Source organism: Vombatus ursinus, unplaced genomic scaffold (assembly GCF_900497805.2).
Source record: "Vombatus ursinus unplaced genomic scaffold, bare-nosed wombat genome assembly UNPS02009205.1, whole genome shotgun sequence".
Taxonomy (NCBI): domain Eukaryota; kingdom Metazoa; phylum Chordata; class Mammalia; order Diprotodontia; family Vombatidae; genus Vombatus; species Vombatus ursinus.
In genome coordinates this window covers 53,292,146-53,319,678 of record NW_020948983.1, presented here as the reverse complement: position 1 = coordinate 53,319,678, position 27,533 = coordinate 53,292,146, and the positions used below count along the sequence as shown (strand labels likewise).

The 27,533-nt window shown below is 36.0% G+C and overlaps 1 protein-coding gene across 1 annotated transcript in view; it reads left to right on the top strand.

Annotated features, from left to right (window-relative positions):
* The window catches only part of HERC1 (HECT and RLD domain containing E3 ubiquitin protein ligase family member 1), a 193,823-nt gene that overhangs the window by 94,622 nt on the left and 71,668 nt on the right, over positions 1 to 27,533 (top strand). Inside the window, exons 31-40 of the mRNA XM_027851988.1 lie at positions 4,369 to 4,524; positions 4,695 to 4,801; positions 6,772 to 6,882; positions 6,968 to 7,144; positions 7,706 to 7,945; positions 11,099 to 11,182; positions 17,358 to 17,878; positions 20,018 to 20,793; positions 22,464 to 22,662; positions 26,556 to 26,716. Of these exons, the coding sequence (XP_027707789.1) occupies positions 4,369 to 4,524; positions 4,695 to 4,801; positions 6,772 to 6,882; positions 6,968 to 7,144; positions 7,706 to 7,945; positions 11,099 to 11,182; positions 17,358 to 17,878; positions 20,018 to 20,793; positions 22,464 to 22,662; positions 26,556 to 26,716 (2,532 nt within the window). The remainder of the gene's footprint in view (positions 1 to 4,368; positions 4,525 to 4,694; positions 4,802 to 6,771; positions 6,883 to 6,967; positions 7,145 to 7,705; positions 7,946 to 11,098; positions 11,183 to 17,357; positions 17,879 to 20,017; positions 20,794 to 22,463; positions 22,663 to 26,555; positions 26,717 to 27,533) is intronic.

Below are 27,533 nucleotides of genomic sequence, written 5' to 3'. Positions count from 1 at the left end.
CAGATTTGAACTCAGGTCCTCCTAACTTCAGGGCCAGTGCTTTATCCACTACGCCACCTAGCTGCCCATATCATTGTCTTAAATCATCAGTTATCAAGTACTTTTTCCTCTCTGCTCTTATTTGGCTAGAAGATGATAATTTTTATTTACCTTTCTTGAATTAAGTTTTTGGTGTTGCTTGCCATAATTCATCTTTATATGGCATTTGAAGGTTTACAAAGCACTTTTGGACCATAACCCTATGAAGTAAGTAGTATAAATGTCTCTGTTTATATGTGATGAGACAGAGGCTTAGAGAGGTTCAGTGACTTACCTAGGATAACTTACTTGGTCAGTTAGTAAATGTATATTAAACTCTTATTATATACCAGGCACTGTGCTAAGCACTGGGATTTAAAAAAAAAATGAAAAAGGTAGAGGACAGTTCCTGCTCATGTGGAACTCACAATCTCATGGAGAGACAATATGCAGTTAATTATGTTCAAACAAGCTATCTACAGGATAAACCAACTATAGTCAACAGAGGGAAGGCACTGTAATTAAAAGAGATTGTGAAGGACATTCTGTAAGTGGTGAACTTTTAGCTGGAACTTGAAGGAAGCCAGAAGGAGTCAGAGCAGAGGAGAAGAGCATTCTCGGCATGGGGGACAGCCAGAGAAAATGCCCAGCATTAGGACACAGAGGGTCTTGTTGGAGGAACGGCTTGGAGGCCAGGGTCACTGGATTGCAGTTTGTGTTAAATTGTAAAAAGACTTAGCTAGTAAATAGTGGAGCTGGGTTTACTGAATTTCTGTTATACATTCATTTTAACCCATCACTATAATTCTTTGCGGTGCTCAGTATTTCCAGCATGTGTAGGATGATTTTGGTGTCATAGTTTATATTTCCTGTTAACTTAGCAATGTTCTCTTTAAGTTAGATGAGTGTACTACTTTGTTTTAGCAATTGTTATTGGAATAGGATTGAAACTCCACTAAGGCTTAGAAAAGCTGACTTGAACCTACCAGCAGTATAGGCCTTCCAGGGCAGGTCTATTGGAGTAGATAGGGTTTGGGGCCTCTCTCATTTTCCTAAGGAAAGAGCTGTTTTTGTCTTGGTTTTGTCTGAAGTTTCCCTGGAGACAGATAACTCTTCCCATCTGATATCTAGAAGGAGAGACATAGAGCCCCAGCCTAAATTCTAAAGTAGTGAAGTTTTAAATGTGGAACTTCTCCATATCTTCTGCTTTTGTCTATACCTTTTCTCTCTTTTTGTGTGCTCTCTCCTTTTGGAGAAGAAAGCCTTCCTCAGCTTTTGGTGTCTTAGTATTTCCTTGGTAATACTGGGAATAGTGAAGGAAAAACCTTTGTGGCCCCCAGTTTCTTCTTAAAGGGAAGGTGTAATCACTGTTCCTGTTCTTGCTGAGCTCTGGCAGCTTCTTGTCTGAAGCCTGGACTTTCCCACACAGTCTTTAAAATGAGATAATATCTGTAAAATGCTTAGCTTAGTACAGTGTCTGGTACCCAGTAGACACTTAATAAATACATGTTCCTTCCAAACCCTGGATGGAATGTATAAACTCCAGCTACAGAGGGCTAATGAATAGAGTGAGGAACACTTGGGTTCAAATCTCCACCTTTCCTGTGTATTGTTTGACTGTGGGCAAGATTCTCAACCTCTGTGAGCTTCAGTTTCCTCATCTATAAAATAGATATAATGTTGTTTATCTTCAGCAGTTGTATAAATCTTTAAATCTTTAAATTTTCTTCTGTGACTTGTTTTCTCTATCCTCTTTCTCTTCCACCTCTCTTCTTCCTCAAACTCAGATTCTCTGACTTCATATCTAATACTTTTCCACTGCAACAGACTGTTTTAGCACCTACTTTAAAAAAAATTAACTGACTATCATACTTCAATATGGCTTTGTGTCTTGGGTTTTAAAACTTACCTTGCATTACCTTTAGACAAGGGGGGAAATGATCTAAAACTAGTCAAACCAGACTCTTAATCTTGAAACCATTTTTTTCTTTAAAAATACCTTGGGAGTACAAAATCCACTAATTAATTAATTTTATAAGCGTTAAGTGCCTCCTGTGCTAGGTGCTGAAGGGTGATATATGATATGATATGCTGTTCCTGGCCTCATGGAGCTTAAAATATAGTATAATAAAGGTATAGATTATTGTACTTAAATATTTCAGTAGATCTGTGTGTTATCTCTTTGATACGGCTATTTTTTCCCTCAATACAAATTGCAACTCATGTCTTCTATCTCATTCTTTGAAGTTTTAATTCGTGTTCCTCTGTAGAATCTCTGCAAAGAATCTACCCAGTGTACTTGCTCTAGGTCTTTTTATATTTCACGTGTATCATCATACCACTTATGGTCTACCTTGCCATCCCTTGCTCTTTTATTGATCAGAGTTTTCCTGAATACTATCCTTATATTACTTATACATAGGATATCTTTGGACACTGTGTGTCCTTACATTGGCCTTTCCAGAAATCACCTGCAAATGTGAATCTTTAGAGATTATGATTACGTAGTCCCACTGATTAAGAGGTTACAAAGAAGTAGAGCTGGGCTTTGAATTCAGAATCTGTGACCATAAAATTCAACACTCTTTTCACCATACCAACTGCCTCCTGCTATTCTACTATTATTTGTTAGATATCTTTTGGGTAATCATGGATCTCATTGGGGAGACCTTACAATGTTCTGGGTTGGATGTATTCTGCACATTATCATCTGTAAACACGAGGATTTCACCTATAGAAAATGTTGTTTTCATTTGCTCTCTGCCTAGGACATTCTTCATGACAGTGGAGGACACTTTCGTCATGTAGATACCTCCTCTATTTTATGCCTCAGTCAACATTAATAATCATAGTATTATTGAGTAGTTATTTCTGTGGGTACATTTATCTTCACAGTTTGAATGCTGAAAGTGACCATTTCACATATTTACTTCTGAATTGTTTGTCACCCTTTTGTTTGACCGTTCATACTCTGCCACTATGACACCCCACCAACTGTGTCCCCTGGGACATATACAAATATATATTCTCTAATAATAATCATACCTTTACTGCTTTATTATAATCTTTATGTTCTCCTTATTTTCTGTCATGCTCATTATAGGAGAGTTCAAAACTTTCTCTTTCTTCAACTTTACTATGCCACTAAAACCCTCTTTCAGTAGATGACTTCATCTCCACTGATAATATCAAGGCCCTGCATTTTTAGTTTGCTTATATTTATTCTTATATTCCTTCAAAACCCATCTTAACTTGTCCTCTCTTACTTTTCTTGTCTCTAAGAAATTGGTAGAAAATCAAGACCAGCTACTCTGTCTGCTGCTCTTGATTTCAAACCCTCCTTTCTCCTCTGGGAACTTATCCCATTAATTACTTTTGTTTTTGTTTTTGTTGTTATTGTTTTTAAACCTCACCTTCATTATCTCTCTTTCTACTGACTCTTTTATTTTACCTACAAAATATACTCAGGTCTCCCCATTTTTTTGGAAAAAAAAGTATTCCCTTCACCCTGCTATTACTTCAAATTATTATTTTATCTTTCTTCCTTTTTCACTGACAAATTCTTGGTTCAAATCCTACCCCTGCCACTTAACACTTGTGTGACCTTGGGCATGTAACTCAATCTCTTTGGGCTCCCTCATTTTCTTTACCTAAAAATTGAAGAGGTCACACTAGTTGGCCTCTAAGGTTCAATCCAGTCATCTCTCAAGTTACTAATGATGTCTTAATTGCCAAATCTTTTTTCAGTCTTCATCTAGTTGCTTTAATTTCATAAATGTAAAATAAAATTTTTCCTATTTGATCACCACTTTTCTTTGTTTAGTCATGAATTCACCTACTATTCTTAGTGGTGCATGGTACCTTCTATTCTCTTTTTTTATGATCTGATCTTTATATTTATGCCATTTATCTTTTTGGAGATCATTGTGGTGTATGGTATAAGGTATTATTCTAAGTGTATTTTGTTCCAAACTGCTTTCCCCAGCAGTTTTTATAAAAAAAAAAAGATTACCTTTATTTTCCAGTATTTTGTGTCCTTTATAAAATACTGTATAGGCTGTTATGCTAAATTGCTTCAGGGTCTTTCTTATCTAGCTATCCCATTGACCAGTTTTTGTTTCTTTATAATATAATTTGAGATCTGGTGATACTAGGACTCCTTTTATTCTTATTTTTATTTCATTATTTTCCCTGAACTTTTGTTCCCATAAAGAAATTTTGCTATTATTTTTTCTAGTTTGGTAATGTAAGTTTTTGGTAATTTGATTAATGTGGCTATGGCATTGTTTATAAGATTATTTCTTGTTTCAAACTTGTGATATAACTTAAGGTTTTCTTTTAAATCTTCAGCTGTACTTAGAAAACAGCATGCAGCAGAACTACATTTAGGAGACTTTCTAGTTTTTCTGCGAAGAGTTGTGTCTTCAAAAGCTATTCAGTCAAAAATGGCTTCTCCAAAGTGGACTGAAGTGCTTCTTAATATTGCATCTCAGAAGTGTTCTTCAGGTATAACATAGGCTTAAAAAGAAGTTTGTATTGCATATTTGTCTCATTCAGATGTTGATTATGCTTAACACTATTGAATAGCTAACTTAATTTTGAGAATTTTCTTGATATTTAAAATTTTCTCTCTAAATCTAGATCATGTTGATTATAACACAATTTTTCTTTTTCAGGTATTCCACTGGTGGGTAACTTAAGGACCAGATTACTTGCACTCCATGTCCTTGAAGCTGTATTACCAGCTTGTGAATCTGGGGTCGAAGATGATCAAATGGCTCAGGTCTGTATTTTGAAAATCATTCTACAGTGTGATTTATAATATTCCAAAACAATAAGTAAAAAAGCAGTCAAACATATTGCTTATTATTTGTCAGGAACTAGGCTAGGTGCTAGGGATATAAATACAAAGAATGAAACATTCTCTACTTGTGTCGAATTTATATCTACTGAGGGATGAATGCAACAAGTACATATAAAACACAGCATAAAAATAAAGTTAATAAAAATTAACTACAGATTACATTTGAGATTTGTTTAACTTCATATTACTATAATATAGCATAACTTCAGATTCTCATATTGCTTTGTCTTCTCTGCTGTTCCTAACAGATAGTAGTAGAGGTAAATCAAAGGGAGTGGGACCCTTCAAAAATGAGCCTTCACTGTTGTGTGGTAGTCCTTTATTCTTTCCACTACAGTTATTCTAAACCTTTGTACACACCCTGTACCATTCCTGACCACTACATGTCCTAAGCCTCCTCAGTCTTGGCGTTACCCATGAATCACCTTCTCCCTTATGCCCCCATCCATTCCACATCTGTGTTCTCCAGACTGCCCATTTCATGTGGCATATACAACCACCCCACCTACCTGAGGCTCTTTCATGTAGACTAGTGGAAGAGTTTCCTTATTGGTCTCGTTGCTCCCATTCTTCTCCATTACCAAACCATCTTCTGCACATCTGCCAAAGTAATATTTATAAAGCACAGAACTGACTGTCTCCCCCCTCAGAAATTCTTAGATAGCTCATCTAGTTTACAAGGAAGAATTTTATCAGCCTGATACTTAAGACCCCTATATAATTGCATTCTCTTTCTAATCTGATTTCTTACTAATCTTCTATAGGCATTCTCTGTGCCAGTCACATAGGCATGCTAGTTTTTTTTGTGACTTCTCCTGTCTTGATGCCTTGGTATATTTGTTCAGTCTTGTCTGGAATATGCTCCTTTCTTGCCTTCGTCTCCCGACACAGCTCAGGTGCCCCTTCAATATGATGCCTCTTCTGACCTGTCTTCCTCTGCCCCTTAGTGATTTGTACTGTTCCCCTTTTGAAATTACTTTGTAATTTGTTTTTACCTATTTGTGTTTTGTTTCCCCACTAGAATGTACATTTCTTGAGGGCAGAGGGCTGAGAATGTTTGGATTTTGTCCTTTTGTCTCCATTGTTTTGTACTGTGTTGTTCATAGTAGACATTTAACAAATATAAGTTGAATTGAAGGCAGAGATCTGTTAGAGCGTGATTCTGTGGTGGGGCAAAGGTACTTAAAGAATTGTGACTTTTATAGAACCTAATTCAGGTTACAAAAGACTTATAAGAATGCCTTATGCTGAACCATTTTTTTTGTAAACATTAGCTTCTGGGTTTTTGTGCCTTTTATCACCAGCTAAGTGCTATCTGCTCCTTTGTGTTTGTCCTTTTTGGTGTTTCTGCTTGTCATCTTATGGATTTAGTGCTAATTCTCTTCTAATATTGTCCAAGTTATTTACTGTCTACAGATCTTTTCAGGACAACAAGATACTAGTTAAAACAGAGTCAGAAAGACCTGAGTTCAAATTTGACTTAAGATACTTTACTAGCTATGTGACAAGTCATTTAAACTCAAGTTTCCTCAATTGTAAAAAAGAAGATAATAGTAATAGCACCTACCTTCTAGGGTTGTTGTGAGGATCAAATGAGATAATATTTTAAAGCTTTTAACACAGTGCCTAGCACATAGTAGGAGCTTAGCAAAAATGCTTGTTATTCTCCTTCCCTACACATTATAGGTGCTCAATATGTTTTTGTAGAATTAATAAAATGAATAGAATTAATGTTTCATTATACTAAAAAAATTAATGATGCTTCTAAAATGATTAACTTACTAACAGAAAGTAATATGTTATCAAATTATATAGTTTATATTTTCTAATAACTTAAAATTGCTATTTTGGAATTAACTTCTCTCTTTTTTCCCCCTGTGATACAACAGGTTGTTGAACGATTATTTTCCCTTCTCTCGGATTGTATGTGGGAGACACCCATTGCGCAGGCCAAACATGCAATTCAGATCAAGGAGAAAGAACAGGAAATGAAGTTACAGGTAACTTATCTTTCTAACAATTGTCTTTAGTTATTACCTGAAGTTAGCTTATTCTGAAATACTAATAAAGCTTCATTTCTGATAGAAGCAAGGAGAATTAGAGGAAGAAGATGAAAACCTTCCTATTCAAGAAGTGTCCTTTGACCCAGAGAAAGCTCAGTGCTGTTTAGTGGAAAATGGACAGATTTTAACCCATGGCAGTGGAGGAAAAGGATATGGGTTAGCATCAACAGGTGTAACATCTGGATGTTATCAGTGGAAGGTTTGTGAAATTCCAATAAACTTTTAAAATTTTGTTTTGTCATTTTAAAAAATAATTTTAGCACTATATGAAAGGTAGAAATTTTTTTTCTCCCCATGATATAGTTGTATGATAAACAATCATTCTAGCTAAAACTAATTAAAAGTCCCCATTGGGGAATAGTTAGAAATTCTAAAAATCATTTAAATATTCCTTAAGAAATCCTTTCTGAAAATTCTTGGTTAACTCAAGCTTTTTAATAAGATGTAAGTAGAAATCAAGATGGATTGTTAAGATAGCCTTGGCAGGATGATTGAGAGTTGCTTAAAGGATAAAATAAAAAAAAAATCTCTGCAGGTATAAAAACTGTAACAACCTTTTTTATGACTTTGTTTTAAAGTAACAAAAATGGATTATACATTTACACATTATATTTCGTTTGATACCTTTTATATTACTTCTTTGAGTATTTAAGTGTTGATTATAGATATAAATTCTTTTTCTTAAATATGGGTTAACATAGTCAATTAGTATAATTAAAGGTTGACTTAATATTAATGAAAATTATTGATTTTATTTTAGTTTTACATTGTAAAGGAAAACCGTGGTAATGAAGGCACATGTGTTGGAGTTTCTCGATGGCCAGTACATGATTTTAATCACCGCACTACCTCAGATATGTGGTTGTATAGAGCCTACAGTGGTAATCTGTATCATAATGGAGAACAGACTTTGACATTGTCCAGTTTTACTCAAGGAGATTTTATCACTTGTGTATTGGACATGGAGGCCAGAACCATTTCCTTTGGTAAAAATGGAGAGGTACTAAAATTTGTTTATAAGATTTATACTGTCTGTGTTTTAGTGTATAGTCAACTTGTTTATTTAGGGGCTGATTTCCAATTTATAGATTATCTACCCTTGATTCTCTTCTTTCTTCTTAATGTTTCCTTTTCTTCTGTTGCAGTACTTATTAGTATCTACACTAGAGAGCAGAGAGCAAAAAAGAAGAGGTTGTGTAATTCCATTTGATAAAAGTTGTTGAAAATAATGCATGAATTAGCATTTGTGGAATTTCCCCAGTTAGAAATGATAATCAAGAACTGGTTATTGTTTCTTTATGTGGTGGATTTGCATAAATTCTTGCTGTGAATTTTATCAAGGAAAATTTTATTTCATAAAAATTCAGAGTGTTTTAGAATTTTAGAGTTGAAAGGGACCTTAGAGGTCATCTGATCAAACTTCTACATATTGTAGGAATTCTTTCTACTGCTGCTCTAACAGGTTATAATCCAGTTGTTGATTGAATATGTCTAGGGGCAAAGAACATATTTCAAACATTGTCCATTCTATTTGTGGACTGCTTGAATTGTTAGGGAGGCATATTTCAGTAACCTCTTTTTCCTAGTTCTGCCCTATGGAGCTACATAGAATAAATCTAATCCTATTTCCAGAAGGCAGACCTTCAGATATTTTAAAATATCTGTTGTCCTGTTCTGAAATCTTTTATAGACAAACATCTCTAGTTTCTTAAACTGTTATTCAGATACTGTGCCCTCAAATCTTCTCCCCAGATAGGTGACCTTCCTCTCAAGTTTGTGAATGTTCCTCTTAAATGTGGCAAACCTAACTGAATGCAGTAATCCATATGTGGAATGACCAGCACAGAGTATGGCAGGATTCAGTAAACTCAAGCTTTTTAATAAGATGTGAGTAGAAAATAAGATGGACTGCCTAAGATAGTTCTGGACTATCCTGGATAGTCCTCCTTTGTCCTGGACACTGTGCCTGTATTAATGAAACCTAAATTCTAAATAGTCTTTTTTTTTTTTTTTTGGGCATTGTCTATTCATTGAGCTAGTAGTCAACTAAAAATCCTGTAGGATTATAGGGTTAGAGCTGTAAGAGACTGTAGAGATTATCTCATTGAAACTTTGAGTCTTTAAAGCTAGGTGGTCTTCTGTTCCTGTGCAGCTGACTTTTTTCAACTTATGTGCAGGACTTCACACATTTATTTCTTGCTAAATTCAGTCCATCTTTAGAGCTTTTGAAAGACTTTCTGAATCATGAATTTTGTTGTCCAAAATAATAGCTATCTTTCTTAGTTTTGTGTCAGATGTGAAACCATGCCTTCCATGTTTTTATCCAAGTAATTGCTAAAATGTTGAGTGTAATAGTATCAATTACAGCCTCCTGTTATATAAACCACTGGAGTTCTTCCTCCTGCTTGATGTCTATTAATTAACACTCTGGGAACTGTTGTTCAACCAATTATGAATCCATCTAACTTCATGATTACTTCTTCTCTATTTTTTCATCTTGTCCACAAAAATATACAAAGTAACTTTGTCATATAACTTGCTCAAATCCAAATGTATATCTACAACATTTCCCTGATACATTGGTCTAGCAACCCAATCCAAAAAAGGAATTATAGTTAGTTTGCTATACTTTCTTCTAGTTGTTATCATTTCCCTTTCTGGGTGCTCACAATTGATTTGATTGTTTGTTCTAGAGTTATCCTAGAGATCATCATAAGGCTTGCTGATATATGGTTTGTGGAATTCTCATCTTTCCCCTTTTAGAAAAATTGAGTTAATAATTGTCCTTTTCCTGTTACCTCCCTTGATCTACACAGTTTCTCCAAAATTATAGATAACAATTTAGCAGTAACATAAACAGGTTCTTATAAAAGTTCAGGATATAATTTATCGGGATAAGGGACTTGCTTACTCCTTGTAGTCTCATTCCCCACCTATCCCTGTATTTTTCTATCATTTCTAGTTTGAAGATCATTTTTCTTGATAGGGAGTATTGAACTGAAATAATTGACTACTGGTTCTTTGTGTATTAAAATTGTACCATCAACTCAAACCAAGGACTCTTTTTCCTTTTCTTTTTGTTATGGACAACTTACAAAGTCTTCTTTCATTGTGTTTAATGTCATAGTCTTATGTTCTCTGACACTGACAAGCTTTTAGGGTGGGACAGTGGCTCAGAGAGTGTTCTTGGGGACATAATATCTGTTGATTTTGGGTACATCTTTTCATCACAGCTTTCCTCCCTATACCTTATGCAGCATGCACATTTACTCCCAGAATACCTCAGGAACATACATATAATACAACTCTTTTGATACTGTTTCTAGCAATTAGGGAAATAATAGAACATGCAGATTCTTAACAACAACTCTTATCATAGCTGTTTCTAGCAATTGGGGAAATAACAGAACATGCAAACTGCAAATGATAGGCTCATGGGTTCTAATATCCTTGCCTGTGTTGCCTCACTACTTTGACAAACTTCACTTTGATTTAAGAACATTTCCTTTATTCACATTATCTCTTTAGATGCTCCCATCTTTGTCTTGACAAAGATTATTTGTGATTGTATTTGCCACAATCTTATTTTGAGAACTTCCCATTCTTTTTTCGTGAATCTTTGGCTGTGGAATTAGGAAACTTAACTCCATTCCCTCCTCTTTCCCCTCCCCCTGCTGAGCATTTTAATGGATACCTTCCTAAAGTCTAGGGTGTATATCTGACTGTGCTTTGAATTCTCTAATTTGACTATTATAACATGGCCACATTTTCCCAAGGTTCCTATTCCTTTAACTTCACCAATTCTTTCCTCTTGATTAGTCCTAAATTTAATTAACAGTTAATTTCATTGCGATTATTACATACTGGAGGGTAAAGGTTGTTAAGAAAAGAAGCCAATAATTTATAGGATATCCTCTTTTTTTCAGAGTGAGATATCTAGCAGACATTCTAGTTGAATTCCCTTATCATTACTGTATATTGCCTCAGTGCCAATTTTGTGATCTTTTTGAAGTAAGCATCTTCTCCCATCATTTAGGCAATCTATAGCATATTCTTACAATGATATTACCTATAGACCCTTTTAGTTTGAAACTGCATTGTTTATTTCTTTAATTTTTATTTCTTTTTTTCTCTCATCCATGCTGAAATCTAGGAACCCAAACTAGCTTTTGAAGATGTGGATGCAGCAGAGTTATATCCTTGTGTAATGTTCTACAGCAGCAACCCTGGAGAAAAGGTATTTTAAAATTGTATCTTTATACTGAAGGGAATAGTTACTGGTTATGGATGTTACTAATTTCTGATGTAATTTACAAATCTATGTAAATATTCTCTTTTTTTCTCTTCCCCTCCCTCTTGCCTCCCAGCATTTCCCCTCTAGCCCTGGGACCAGTAATCAAATAAATACTAGCTTTTTTGGAAATGACATCTAATATCCTGTAGCTCTACTCATGGTCCCTGTAACTTCCTAGTCCTTGAGGTGAGGGACTATCCATTTTTGTGTCTAAGTGATAGCACTTAGCAAAGTCTCCGGCACATAGGAAACACTTAAATGCTTTTTTTGCTTATTCATATTCTCTTATGTTTGATGAAAAAACAAAGACCTATTTAACTAGATTTTTATACAGTAAATAAAATGAAATAACTTTTAAAAGTTTTATTTTGGGAAAGTTGTATTTATTCTTTGACTTCTGAAGTACCATTAAAAAAGGTTCTTCTCAGTTTATTACACATTCCCTAGGATGCTGAAATAATGAATCCCTTTTCTAAAGTACCCAATTTTTAAGTAAATTTTTTGAGAAATGTGGTTCATTATCAGCTACACAGATACAAAGCCCATAAACATTAGAGCACTTTAAAATGAAAAATTAATTACTGTTTTGATTGTTGGTTAAATATTGAATTGTTCACAGAGCGTTTGGGTCAGACTTAGGCCAGGGATAGAATTTGTATAATTGTTGACAGCATTTCATGGTTCCATGTTTTAATTTTCATTTTATAATCCATGCTATATCATTTTTTCTTGAATTTATGTTATGACTTATCTAGAGGATGTTTTTGGCGATTTTTTTTTCTTTCCTGCTAATTTTGTTAAGAATAGTGGCTGGGCATGTATAAAATACTTATTGGTTACAAAATATTTCACAGTGTTTTAAAATTTATCCTTGCCAGACTCACTATGAGGTAGATAATGTCAATATTATTAAATCCATTTTATAGATTAGATTGTTGTCTAGGCTTTTCAGTCATGCCCAACTCTTTGTGAACCCATTTGGCGTTTTCTTGGCCAAGATACTGGAGTTGTTTGCTGTTTCCTTTTCCAGCTTATTTTGTAGATGAGGAAACTCAGATAAACAAGGTTAAGTGTCTTGCCCAGGGCCACACAGCTAGTAAATGTCTGAGTCTGGATTTGAACTCAGGTCTTCTTGACTTTAGGCCTGACACTCTAGTGTGCCATCTAGCTGCCCTACCAATCAGGTACTTGAAATTTTAAGTGACCTTTTAAAGGTGATGATGATGATGATAGCTAGCATTTACATGGCACTTACCATGAGCTAGGCATTGTGTCATGTGTTTTACAATTATTATTTCATTTAATCTTCTTGACAGCCCTAGGTAGGTATATGCTATTATTATCTCTCTTTTACAGATAAAGAAACTGAGACAGATATTGACTTGCCCAGGGTCACACAGCTAGTGTCTATGACCAAATTTGAACTCAGGTTTTTCTGACTCCTGGCCCAGCATTTTATCCACTGTGTCACCTAACTGCCCCAGAATAGCAAGTGAGGAGTCTTTCTGGGACTTGATCCTGAAGTTTTTTGACTTGGATTCTAGTTTTCTTTCTGCTTTCCAATGACATGCTTTATTCTGAATGGGTGACTTGAGGTTTTGTTGCTGATCTGAGAAGAGAATTTCATTGCTTAGTGGAGATGCTAATTGTAAAGGAATAATATTTCATTTCTTGTGTCCCATTACTGAGATTTTTAGTCATCTCGGTAATGTCAGGTAAATGCTTCCTTTTATTTTGAGGTTAGAATTAAAGTCTTTAGAAATTTGTGAGATGTATTAAGTCCCTATAGTGTCTTGGAAAAAAAAAAGTATAGATCTTCCTTGAACATTCAAGGGCTTAGTTTGGTATTAGTGTTCAGATTTTTAAAGATTTTAACAACGTTATATATTTGTACACACACATATATACAACTTTACAATTGAAAATAATTGAATGTGTTCTCGAAATTACGTGGATGACTCTAGACTTAGTGATTTTTGGAACCTGCTAAACCATGATATTCTAGTATTCCTGAATGGAAGCATAATGTCATAAGGAAGAATGAAAGTAACAAGAGGCCTCTTTTTCTCTTCCCCTCAAAAAATTAGATAGGAATTTCTTAGGGAAGTAATTTTTTTTTTGTTTTTAATTAATAAATTTATTTATTTTTAGTTTTCAACATTTACTTCCAGAAGATTTTGAGTTCCAAATTTTCACCCCATCTCGCCCCTCCCCCCACCCCAAGATGGCATGCATTCTGAATACCCCTTCCCCCCAGTCTGCCTTCCCTTCTATTTCTTTCCCCCTTCTCTTATCCCCTTCCCCTTCTATTTTCCTGTAGGGCAGGATAGATTTCTGTAACCCATTTCCTGTATTTCTTATTTCCCAGTTGCATGTGAAAACATTTTTTTTTTAAATGTGTTTTTAAAACTTTGGGTTTCAAATTTTCTCCCTTCCTCCCTCCCCACCCACCCTCATTGAAAAGGCAAGCAACTCAATATAGGCTATAAAAGTGCAGTTATGCAAAACACTTCCATAGTAGGCATGCTGTGAAAAACTAACTCTATTTCCCTTAATCCTATCCCAACCCCCCCATTTATTCTATTCTTTCTTTTGACCCTGTCCCTCCTCAGAAGTATTTGCTTCTGATTACCCCCTTTCCCAATCTGCCCTCCTCTCTATCATCCCCCTACTGTCTTGTCCCCTCCCCTCCTATTTTCCTGTAGGGTAGGACAGATTTCCATACCCAATTGAATGTGTATGTTATTCCCTCCTTAAGCCAAATCCTATGAGAATAAGATTCACTCATTCCCTTTCACCTTCCTCGTTTCCCCTCCACCGTAAGAGCCTTTTCTTTTCTGTTTTTTTTTTTGAGATAATTTACCCCATTCTACCTCTCCCTTTCTCCTTCTCCTAGCATAATCCTCTCTCACCCCTTAATTTTATTCTCCAGATATGACCCCCTTCATCTTCAACTCATCCTGTGCCCTCTATCTATCTATCTATACACATACATATAATTTTTTCCCTCCAACTACCCTAATACTGACAAAGGTCTCATGAGTTACAAATATCATCTTTCCATGCAGGAATATAAACAGTTCAACCTTAGTAAGTCTCTTATGATTCTCTTTTCCTGTTTACTTCTTCATGTTCCACTTGAGTCTTGTATTGGAAAGTAAAATTTTCTATTCAGCTCTGGTCTTTTCATCAAGAATGCTTGAAAGTCCTCTTTTTCACTGAATGACTATTTTTTCCCCTGAAGAATTATACTCAGTTTTGCTGGGTAGATGATTCTTGGTTGTATTCCTATCTCCTTTGCCCTCTGAAATATTATATTCTATGCCCTGTGATCCCTTAGTGTAGAAGCTGCTAAATCTTGTGTTATCCTGATTGTGTTTACACAATTTTTTTTTTTTTGTTTTTTTCTGGCTGCTTATAATATTTTCTCCTTGACCTGGGAACTCTGGAATTTGGCTACAATATTCCTAGGAGTTCTCCTTTGGGGATCTCTTTCAGGAGGAGATCAGTGGATTCTTTCAATTTCTGTTTTGCCCTCTGGTTCTGAAATATCAGGGCAGTTTTCCTTGATCATTTCTTGAAAGATGATGTCTAGGCTCTTTTTTTGATCATGACTTTCAGATAGTCTAATAATTTTTAAATTGTCTCTCCTGGATCTATTTTCCAGTTCAGTTGTTTTTCCAATGAGATATTTCACATTGTTTCCTAATTTTTCATTCTTTTGGATTTGTTTTACAGTGTCTTGATTTTTCATAAAGTCACTGGGTTCCAATTGCTCTGTTCTAATTTTTAAGGAAGTATTTTCTTCAGTAGTCTTTTGGACTTTTTCCATTTGGCCAATTTTGCTTTTTAGGGCATTCTTCCCTTCATTGACTTTTTGGAACTCTTTTGCCATTTGGGTTAGGCTATTTTTTAAGGTAGTATTTTTTTGGTCTCCTTTAGCATGCTGTTAACTTGCTTTTCATGATTTTCTTGCATCACTCTCATTTCTCTTCCCAGTTTTTCCTCTACTTCTCTTACTTCTCAAAATCCCTTTTGAGCTCTTCCAAGGCCTGGGACTGATTCATATTTTTCTTGGAGGCTTTGGATGTGGGAGCTTTGACTTTATTTTCTTCTTCTGGTTGTATGTTTTGATCTTCTTTGTCACCAAAGTAAGATAATATAGTATGACTCTTTTTGTGATGCTTGCTCATGATCCCAACCAATTACTTGAGTTTTAAACTCTTTGTTAAGGTAAGAGTCTGCTTCCAATGTGGAGAATGTACTGTCCCAGGCTTCGGGGTTTGTACAGCTGTGTTCAGAGATACTTCTAGGGACCTGAAAAGAGTCAGTTTTTCCAAGGTGCTATGATAAGGGGCGAGGTGTTTCCTCTCCACCACCACAACAAGCTCCACCACGCCAGCACTCCTCCTTGCCCCAGGACCACCCCTCAGAACTGTGACCCAGATCCAAGCATGGGCAAAGCAAGAGATTCCTGCCTCAGCCCTGGCAAAGAGATCCTTGCAGTCCCCCTCTGATCAGCCACTCAATTCCCCCTCAGTCTGTGGGCTGGAAGCTCAGGAGGCAGCCGCTGCCCTAGGGGCGACTGAGACCTAGCTTCTTCTCTCACTTCAGTCACACACTTTTCCCACTGACCTTCTAAGTCATCTTTGGCATTCGTGGGTTGAGAAGTCTGGAAACCGCCACAGCTGCCTGTGATTCAGTCCTCTGAGGCCTGCTGCAGGTTTGCTGCAGCCTGCGTGCCCAAGCCGAACTGCGCTCCTCTCCCCACCCGGTGCGATATATCTTTCTGATCAGCCATCCAGGTTGTCTTTGGCTGGAAATTTGTTTTACTCTGTTTTTTTGTGGGTTCTGCTGCTTTAGAATTTATTTAGAGCCATTTTTGATAGGTATTTGGAGGGGTTTGAGGGAGAGCTCAAGCAAGTCATTATTTTTCCTCCGCCCCCCAGAGAAGTAAAATTGTAGGTCAGCTTTCCATGATTGGAGGTAACTTTTTCATGGATATTTTGTCCATAAGATTGACCTTGAGGGGAGGAGAAAAGAGCATTTAATTCCTGTTGCTTTAGTTCTTCCTTATGATATTCTAATATTTCCATTTGAGTATATGAAAATGTAATGGTTAGCATATTCCAAAAACCATTGAACCATAACTTGGAGTACATATGCAATTATTTGCAACTCTGAGATATTTCTAGTTGGTAAACTTTAGAGGTGTACATGGGATATTAATCTAGCTTAGCAAGTAGTTGGTATAATGAATAGAGTTCTGGACTTGAAGTCAAGAATACTTGAATTCAAATTCTGCTTCTGCTGTTTACTAACTATGTAATCCTGCACAGGTTACTTAATCTTTCTGTATAGGATAAAATAAGACAGTATGTAAATAGTGCTTTACAAACCTTAAAGCCATGTAAATGTGAGTTATTAGGAATTTCTCAAGTAGTAAAGATCAAAATTCCCACTCTTTGATCCTTAAATCTTGCAAGAGAACCTCATGATTGACTTGGGGGTAATCTGAACTGAAGTGTTTAGATCTCACAGAAATTGGCCATGGGGCAGATAGTCATTCAGAGTATATACCTTGACCCTCAGTTCACTTTTAGAGTAGACCCATATTTTGTGGCGTTGTTCCAGTTTATTAGGGTTCCCAAGCCATTGAGAACTCATGTAGCCAAGTAACTTTCACTCTGGAACAGGGAATACTAATCCAGGGTCCATGGAAATAGATTTCAGGAGGTCTTTGAACTTGGATGGGAAAAAATTACATCCTCATTTTTACCAACTTCTAACTAAAATTTAGCATTCCCTTCAATTGTGTAAAAACATTTATCTTGAGAAAGGTCTGTAGGTTCCATCAGACTGCCAAAGGGACCTGTGACACAAATGTTAAGAACTCTTCATCTAGAGGACATGAATGCTGACTGGCAGATCTAACATGGTCTGTTAAACTCTAGAGGTAAACTTCATGCTGTAGCTTAAGCGAATATTCATGGTTAAAATTCATAATTATAGCTTTGGTTCAGCAGTGTACTTAACATTTTGGAATGGTAAAATTACTAGTTTTTATGGCTGTTGTTAATTTGACATTTGACTAGTTTCTCTCTTTCTTTTTCTTCAGGTGAAGATCTGTGATATGCAGATGCGCGGTACACCCAGAGACTTGCTTCCTGGAGATCCTATTTGTAGTCCTGTAGCCGCAGTGCTTGCTGAGGCCACTATTCAACTTATACGTATCCTTCACCGGACAGATCGTTGGACACATTGCATAAACAAGAAAATGATGGAAAGATTACATAAAATTAAGATGTGCATTAAAGAAACTGGTCAGAAACTAAAGAAAAGTCGCTCAGTTCAAAGCCGAGAGGAGAATGAGATGAGAGAGGAAAAAGAGAACAAAGAGGAAGAGAAAGGTAAACATACTAGGCATGGTCTTGCTGACCTCTCTGAGCTGCAGTTGAAGACACTCTGCATAGAGGTGTGGCCTGTGCTTGCAGTGATAGGTGGAGTTGATGCTGGTCTAAGAGTTGGAGGTCGATGTGTTCACAAGCAGACTGGGCGTCATGCCACCTTACTTGGCGTGGTCAAAGAAGGCAGTACATCTGCGAAGGTCCAGTGGGATGAAGCAGAAATTACTGTCAGGTATGATATATTCAAATAAACTTTGAATAATTGAACAAAGTGTCAGCTATAGAAAATAAGTAGTATACATTTTAAATAAGATATAATAATGAGCTTTTTTCTTTTGAAAAATATTTTTGTTGTTAATTCTGTGATTTTAAGTGATCTTGTTCATTTATGATCCAAGGATAGTTGAAAGAGTGTGTGTGTGTGTGTGTGTGTGTGTGTGTGTGTGTGTAGGATTGTCATCTTCCTTGCAGGTATTTTCATGAATGAGGTAAGGAGTTTAGGATTTAACTGTACCTCTTCTAGTATTTATTTTGATCTTTTACTTTCTGGTCATTTCATGTGTTTCATTCTTAAGTCCATATGTGGAAAGGAGAGAAGAGAGTAGTAGGACAGGGGTGAGAAACCTGTGGCCTTGAGGCCACATGTGTCTTCTAGGTCCTTGGGCGTAGTCTTTTGACTGAGTCCAAGTTTTACAGAACAAATCATGCATTAAGGGGATTTGTTCTGTGAGTCTTAGAAGGCCACAGCTTCCTCAACCCTGGATAGAAGAACTCAGAATTGTTAATTACATTATAGCTTAATAGGTCCTTGAATTGGAAAGTGGGGAAATTTGAATTAGATTTTGGATTGTTTGTGATTTTCACTTATTTTTGCTTTATCTTGCCTCTATTAACATAAGACAATCAAACTGTTGTTTTATGTATGTAATTATATCCCTCAGTGAGGAAATAATTTGTGTAGAAATGAAAGATTTTGAGTAGAAATGAAAATGATACAATCTATAAATTCATTAATAATAATTATTATTATAATTAATAAACCGACCTAAATGTATTTGTGATTTTGAAAGGCTGAATTTGTGTGTTTCATGTAAGTTCAATGGTCAAAAGAAATTTTTAAGCTACCTTGAACTTCATTATTGAGGGAATTTCACTATAAATTTATTTTATGTAGCTCTCTACTTGATAATTGAATCTGTTCTTCATAATGATGCTTGAATCATTCTTGAGTACAACAACCTCCTGGTTTTGGAGTTTTGTTGCTAATAACAACAGTGGATAATCACCCTAAGGGTATTACGGAGCTCTCTATTATACTTCATTTGAACTTTGCTACAACACAGTAAGGTAGATACTAAGGTGGTATTATCTCCATTTTACAGATGGGAAAATTGAGGCTTATAAAGAACTTGAGTGACTTGCTTATGATTGTATAGCCAATAAGTTCCAGAGGCAGGATTTGAAGCTAATAGTTCTCTTCTGACCCTGAGGCCAGTGCTTTTTTACTACACCAGGCTGCCTTTCACCTGATAATTTGTATTTAGACTGTATAGTTTTAACGTTTGCTTTGCTTGCTTCCCTTTTAAGTTTTATGCTTATCTTACAGTAGTGTTTAGGAAAGCCTTTAAATAATAAAATAAAATTGTATTAATTATCTTTCTCAAGCAACCTGTTGATGACAAATGTTAGTTCTTTTCATGTGATCTCTTATTTTGAAGAATGGACTCCATTTAAAAAAATATGAGTTTATTGAAATAATAAATGATAATTACTACTCAGTTTATCATATTACCTATTGCTATATCTAATTGAGATGCCAAATATGGGCCTGACATTACTTTGTAGTGTTAATTTGATATAGAACAATGCCTAAATCAGTAAAACTTTGGAAATGAATCTTGCAGAAAATTTTTGTGAAATTGTAGTATTCCTAAATTTGAACAAGTTCTTATGTATTTAAAATTTAAGAATCTTGTAAATGACACACTTTAGCTTTAGGATAAAAGAAGTGAATTTTAAAATTAAATACTTAAACTTTCTGTGAAGTTGGTAATGAACCATTACAAAAGTAATAAATTAGGTGTGTTAGATGAGCATTCTAAATAAAGGTACATTACATAATAATTTGTAGTCATTGTTGAAAGCATGTGCATGTCTCATTGCCTTTGCATTCAGCATCACATTTCCCTTTTTTTGATCATATTCTTATTCCTTTCCCTGTTTGCATTAAATTTTAAAGACTTATAGTTCATTTAAATTATTCTCTATTATATGCATTGTGCACCTTATTTTTGTCTACATTATTTCCTGTACTTTCCTCCTGTCTATCCCTCACTTGCTTCTTCCTGTGTCATTCTGATCTTTATTAAAGCTTCCCAACTTTTTGGTCGCCTAGTGATACTCCATTGTATAATCTGGAACCCTGTGAACCGCTGCCCTTTGATGTTGCAAGATTTCGTGGATTGACAGCTTCTGTGCTGCTAGATCTCACTTATCTGACTGGCATTCATGAAGATATGGGCAAACAGAGTACTAAGAGACATGAGAAGAAACACCGACATGAATCTGAGGAGAAAGTAGATGTTGAACAGAAAACAGAGAGTGATCCTGCTTCAGATGGAAGAACAAGCTTAAGTTCTGATGATGTCAAAAGCCATGGTGCTACAAACTCCAAGTCAGAAAATGAAATAGCTTCATTTTCTTTAGATTCAACATCACAAAGTAATGAGTCCCAACACCAACTAATAGAAGGAAAAAGAAAAAACCATGAACATACGTCCAAAAATCATGACATTGCTCAATCAGAAATAAGAGCTGTACAATTGTCTTACCTCTATCTTGGTGCTATGAAATCACTTAGTGCTCTCCTTAGTTGCAGTAAGTATGCCGAGTTATTATTGATACCAAAAGTCCTAGCTGAAAATGGTCACAACTCAGATTGCGCAAGTTCTCCAGTTGTTCATGAAGATGTTGAAATGCGTGCAGCTTTGCAGTTCTTGATGCGACACATGGTGAAAAGAGCAGTCATGCGTTCTCCCATAAAGAGAGCTTTGGGACTGGCAGACTTGGAAAGAGCTCAAGCTATGATCTACAAATTAGTAGTCCATGGTCTTTTGGAAGACCAGTTTGGTGGCAAAATCAAACAAGGTATATTTTCTATCATTATTATTATTATTATTGTTAGTAGTAGTAGTAGTAGTAGTAGTAGTAGTGTCCTTCTGTAATTTATTCATAATTACACAAATTGATATCACTAAAATAATTTAATCATTTTTCTGTAGTAGTTGTCTGTTAATTTTTTCCCAAAAAAAGGCATCTGAACTGTCCTTCTTTGTTACTTTTGTACTACTAGTACTGTCACCTCATTTTTAAAGTTAACAATAGTCAGAGCATTTTAAAATGTTATCTTATTTCATCTTCACAGTAGTACAGTGTTACTGATTTATTTTCCAAATGAGAAACAGAGATTTGGAAAAGTTCTGACTTTGTCTAAGGCAGAGTGAGAACTAGAACCCAGATGATGATTTTTTAAAAAAATTATTTAAATATGTGTACTAGGACCAGATAAAATTTCATTTGGGAAAACTGAAATTTAGCATGTTGCAGAAAGAACTGTTATTTAATGATTTGATTTTAATATAAAGTATACTATTTACAACTCAGATAAATTTGATTTTATTTTCATTAGCTGTAACATATCAAAACTAACACAGGATTGTGTTTATAAGGCTGTCAGATATCACTTTCATAGATGAATTATAAAATAATATTGAGTCTTTTAAGTTGGAGATTATAGCTTAAGGAAGTACGTGGGGAAAGATCTCCATACATATTCCTAGATTTTAGAGGTGGGACAAGACCTGAGAAATCTAATCTAGCACCTTCATTTTACAGATGGTGAAACTGAAGCCAAGAGAGAGGAAGTCAGTTACATTCAAGGTTACATTCCTACTTGGTGACAGTCAAAACTAGAAATCGGGGGGTCTCCTTATTCCAATTTCAGTGCTCTTTCCAGTGTGCCACACTGTAGTAGTTTCACTTGGTACCATGTGCTACTTGATGATGAAATGGTGACATAGAAACTCCATTGAAATTATTCGTCATAGAACAACCCTATTGATATGGCAAAAGTTATTTTAGTTGTACAAAACCACACACAGTTCATCAGTCAGTAAGCGTGAGTCTTGAAAGAAGAAAGGGATTCTTTAAGATGGAGGTGAGCTCAGAAGGAATGCACTCCAGCCTTGGAGGATGGGCATAGAGGTGGGATTGAGTTCATAATTGCCCCTTGCTTAGATAATGGGGGGAAAATAGGAAAAAAAAAGATTGGAACTATTGAAACACCCTTAATTTTTATGTAGAATATATAGCTTCAATCTAGCTTTTATAGCCTTATGACCTTTATATGTCTTCATTTTTTGTTTGTAGAGTAAAATGCGAGACTAAATCAGAATGCCTGGAAACACAGTCAAATATAGTTGAGTCAGACATCTTTAAAACATCTACCAACTCATGCAAAAAACTAGATGATTTTATTGAAGAAAATCTCCTTTTAAAAAAGCCAGTATACTATTATAAAGTGTTTTATACATTAATGTGTGCATGGTATAGAATACAAGTTATAGTTTAAAAAGGTTCAGGTCAATACAACATGCATTTTTCTTTGAATATTTATTAATAGCTTATACTTTTAGTAAGTGGTATGTTAAGAACTTTTCAACAACTTAAAATTTGAAATAAGTTGCCGTTTCTCCTGCTCATTGTCACTTTTGAAAATATTGTTTCCTCATGTCTTTTATAAAATACTTATTTTCTAGAAGTTGATCAACAGACAGAAGAAGGCGATCAAACCCAGCAGGCACAGACACCAGTTACCACCAGTCCTTCAGCTTCCAGTACCACATCTTTTATGAGCAGCTCTTTGGAGGATACAACTACAGCGACTACCCCCGTAACTGATACTGAGACGGTACCTGCCTCGGAATCACCAGGGGTTATGCCACTTAGTCTTCTCAGGTAGAAAATGTAACTTCTAACATGTATACAGCTGATACACTTAGTTCTGAATCATATAGGTTATTTTCTCTTGGGAAAGTATACTTGGCTAAATTCTAAATTGTAGAATTAAAAAATTTCAGTAATGAGAGGATATTTTAGAGATAATCTGATATCCTTCTGCCCTCTTCACTTTACAGTTGGGGAAACTGAGAACCAGAGGTTAAGTGACTTTCCAAACATTGTTGGTTCAATTTAAACATTTATTAAGTAGCTGCTTTGTTCAAGTGTAGCTGAGGTGTAGTAAATAAAGAACCAGTTTGGGAGCCAGGAAGCCTTGGGTTCAAATCCCATCTTTTGACATATACTACCTGTGTAACTCTGGAATAGTCATTTAACTTTTCAGTATTTTGGGTAGCTCTGTAACACTGTGAGCTGCAGAGAAAGGAGAGGGAGCTTGTTCACCTAGAAGTTTTCTGTATAAGGGAAATCACAGGTCTATCCACTCCCTGTTCTGTTGTGGGAATGCAAAGACAGATAAGATAAAACTTAATTTTGAGGTACTTATGATCTATTGGGGTGAATGAGTGAATGTCAAGGCATTTATTAAGCTCTTAGTACGTAACAGGCACTCTGCCAAGCTTTGAGGATGTAAAAAATGAGGAAGCAAGAAATCTATCACCTTCTCCAGTCTTTCTCATTTGATATCACTCAGATGTCTCTTATCTGGCATGAAAAGGAATCCTTTCTCTCTGCCAAGGCAAACCCCTTTACATGTACCCTTGATCCCATCCACTGCTGTCTTCTCCAGCAGATGTTGCTTCAGTTGTTATCCCTATTCTATCTGTAAATCTTTAAATCTTTCCTTCCCTGTTGACTCCTTCCCTGCTTCCAAATACATACCTGAGAACCTCCAACCTAACTCTCCTCACTCTCTTCTAACACTTCTACAATCTGGCTTTCAACAAACCCATTATTTAATTGAAATGACCCTCTTCAAAGTTACCAATGAATTCTTTATTGCCAAATTTAATGATTCAATCCTCATCTTCTTGATCTCTCTTCAGGAAAATTATTTTGGTTGTGATGAAAGAATGGATTAAAGAATGAATAGTTTGGAAGTAGAAAGATCAGCTAGGAAGCTCTGTATTCATTTCAGTGAGGGAAGTTGAGAGCCTGAGTTAGGGATGTTGCAATGTAAATGGAAAGAAGGGAATGTTGGTATCTTCCCTCCATTGATTATCTCTAGTTTATCTTGTATACATCTTATTTGTGCATAGTTGTTTGCATATTCTCTTCCTCTTGAGCTCCTTGAGTTTTGTTTATTTTTTAGCTTTTCTTGTATCCCTAGTGCTCAGTTGAGGTGCTTGGCACATAGTAGACACTTAAATGCTTGTTGACTATATGAGAGAGGTTGTGGAAATAGAAATTACCGGGTCTCCTATGTTTTTCATTAAAAACTCATTTGTATCAACTGGAGATGCATGATATGAGAGAAAGGAAAGAGTTGAAGATGATTGAAATTATCAGTCTATGGTGACTTGAAGTGTGATGGTGCCATCAACACAAATACTTCAAGAAGGAGAAGGATTTTGAGGGAAATGAGTTTTGTTCTAGATACATTGAATTTGAATTCAGTGGAACTTTGAGGTGAACAGATCAATACCACCTCTTTCCCAGGGATTGGGAAGTAGCAGGAGACCATGGGTGAGGACTTTAAGCACTTTAGAGTGGAAGAGGGAAACTAAGGAAGTTCAAACCAAGTGTCCTCAATCTTCTCAACAGAGTACCAATCTTCTCAACAGAGTACAAGTTGAGATCATTTGCTAACAGTATAAAGGAAAAGAGATAAGTCTCAAGGAGTAAAAAAGGAAGTTTGGAACAGAAATGGAGAGTCTAATAGAGTCAGTGAGAAAAGAGTGAAGTACTACTCTGAACTAGGTTTTGGATTGTTTGTGATTTTCACTTTTTTTTTTATCAGAGCTAATCTGAGATTATAGTAAATTTGTAGTGGATTCAATTGTTCTTTTGTATCTTCTTCCAAAAATGGTCATTAGTTTGGGAGCTAGACCTGATAGGTAGAAGTTAAACCTTGTGCTTTGGGAGGTAGGGTAGAATTTGTTGAAAGTCAGGAGAATGAAGTGTTTTAGGACAGAGAAGTAGGTGCTTGTGTATCAGAGCAGTCCTGAGTGAGGAAGAAAATGAGGCCAGAACTTAGTTAACTAAGTCTTCAGGAAGTGGCAGCTCTGCATAGGTTCAGTTTGTGTAGTGGATAGAGTGATGGTTTTGGAGATAAGATGTAGATTCAAGTCCTTCCTCTGACATGTATCAGCTGTGTGATCCTGGGCCAAGTCATGTAATGTCCTCCCTACCCCTTGCAGTTATCATTGCAGATGTTTGTAGTGTGAGCTTTCTCAATGGAAGCTCCTTCTGACCAGTGAGGTCACAGATCTGACCAAAACCATGGCACAAGGTTACTGGGTTGGGAATCCCAGAGATTGAGGTGAGAGTTAAGTGGTCAAGGCCACTCAATGGATGAGGTCTTGGTATGAAAGGAGTGAAGGCAGGCTTAGAGATGAGAGAGTGAAAAATGGTCATTCAAGCTGTGCATTTGGAAAGTTGGACAGTTTTGAGTGATAGTAAAACTTTAGTTATAGACTGTTCTGCTGAGTGGCTGAAGTGCATTAGGAATATCAGGGTATTTAGAAGTGGAGGACTTGATGGCTGCTTGTTTAAATATTGGCTTCAGTTTTGCTCTGTTATCTGTGTATGAAATTAAATCCTTTGCTAAAAGGATTTAACCATTTAACTAGCGCTTGAGGTAGGAGAACTGGAGTGGCTTTTTTCTTCTTCCTTCCCCAAACCCCTACCCCTTTTCCACCCCCTTCCTGTCAGATTAATATTCTCTCCCTGGTAGTCTATTTTATATTAGGATTTGCCGGGGAAATTCTCTTTGCTCTGCTTAGCAGAACCCCAGGAGAAAGAGATGTCTCATCATTGTTGTGGTGGCTATTGACCCTTTATCTTATCTTGCCTTCCTTGTTCTTGATTCTTTTACTCTGCCTAACACTCAATACATTACCCATACTTGTCTATCCTGACCCAACTCCCACTTCTGGCTATATCATCTGCCTACTTCCGTAGTTTTTCATTTGGGGAATCAGTTCTTTGTGATACTTTTGCCTAATAAGGAAGAAAGGAAAGGATGGTCTGAAGGGGTATTTAAATAGCTAGCACTTAAATAGTGCTTTACAAATATTTCTCAGTTTATCTTCAAAGAACTTTGAAAAGTGGGTACTATTTTTATTTCCATTCTACAGACAAGCAAACTGAAGCAGATAGAGGTTAAGTGATTCTCTCAGGGTCACATAAGCCAGTAAGTGCCTAAGGCAACATTTGAACTCAGATCTTCTTGACTCCAGGTCCCACACTCTATCCATTGTGCCACCTACCTTCTTCTTGTAGTTAAAGAGAATTAAATACATTTTACATTCATGTAGCAGTTTGCAAAGTTGCTTTGACATAAATCTTCTATTTAATCTTTCTCCCCTATATCAAATATATTTTTTAGAAATTAGAAGAAAGTCTATTTTGTGCATAAATGCACTCACATATTTCAGTTTTATGGCATTTTAAATGGAAGTGCCTTTTGCTATGTGCTTGCTCCCCCACCATGACATAAGGTAATTAAAAGATAGGCTGCTTGGGCTTTTATTTTAGTCCTAGTCTTCTTTGCTAGTATGTAGCTAACTTCTTTCTATTTTTCATTGTCTACTCAACTCTCCATATAGATTTAGAGAAGGGGGTATCATTGGATTTTTCTATCTTACTGTATTTACCCAATGGTTTTACAAAGGAATTTGTTACTTTTATAGTTGGAGTAAACATATCATGCCATTTTGGTTCTTTTAAAGGCAAATGTTCTCCAGTTATCCAACTACCACTGTCCTTCCCACTCGACGTGCACAGACTCCACCTATATCTTCCTTACCAACCTCTCCTTCTGATGAAGTTGGAAGGAGACAAAGTCTGACTTCTCCTGACTCACAGTCTGCAAGGCCTACCAATCGAACAGGTTTGTAGCCATTGACACTAGTATTTAAAAAAAAAAAATTGTGAATAGTAGAAATTCATTTTCATGTTATAAATGTGACTTCTGTTTTAACCACTGGAAATGATGGCATAATAATTTTGTTTTAGTGAAAGAGGAATTAGCCTGTCAAATTATGTTCTCTTTTGCTTTATGCTACATTTAGGATTGAACTAGAGGATCTGTCCAGGACACAGTGGATTGGAAACAATAAATTGAGCAGAGAAGGCTTGAGCAAGGGGGACTGCTTAGAAATAGGCAATACTGACAGCATTGAGAACTGACAGACTGGCAGCAAAAGAGGAGATGAAACATGAAAGCAGACAAAATAGACACGAGCTGTTCAATTTTGTGCCATTTGTTGTGGGATAAATTATCCTGTAGGCTTCAAGTAACCTCGGGAGAGTATTACTGTATTATTGCATAATGCAAAGATTATATTCAGCATACTCTTAAATAATGTGTTTGCTATACTACTTAAATGTACAAGTAGCTACAAAGTGATGTAAAATTTGTAAAGTGAAGCCTAGCAAGAGTCACATTAAGATAGTGGGCCATATGAGGTCCTCTCCAGTCAGGACAGCGTGAGCAACAGGGTGGACTTTGAAAGTTGAGTGGATTAACTTGCCCTCAGGATATTTAGGCAGAGATTAGAAAAGAGGCAAATGTAGGCCTGATTCGTTAGGGATGTGTTCTTATTAAGTGGAACTACATGGTCAATTAACGATTTGTCAAGAACCTATTCCTAGGAACGAACACACACACACACACACACACACACACACACACACACACACACACA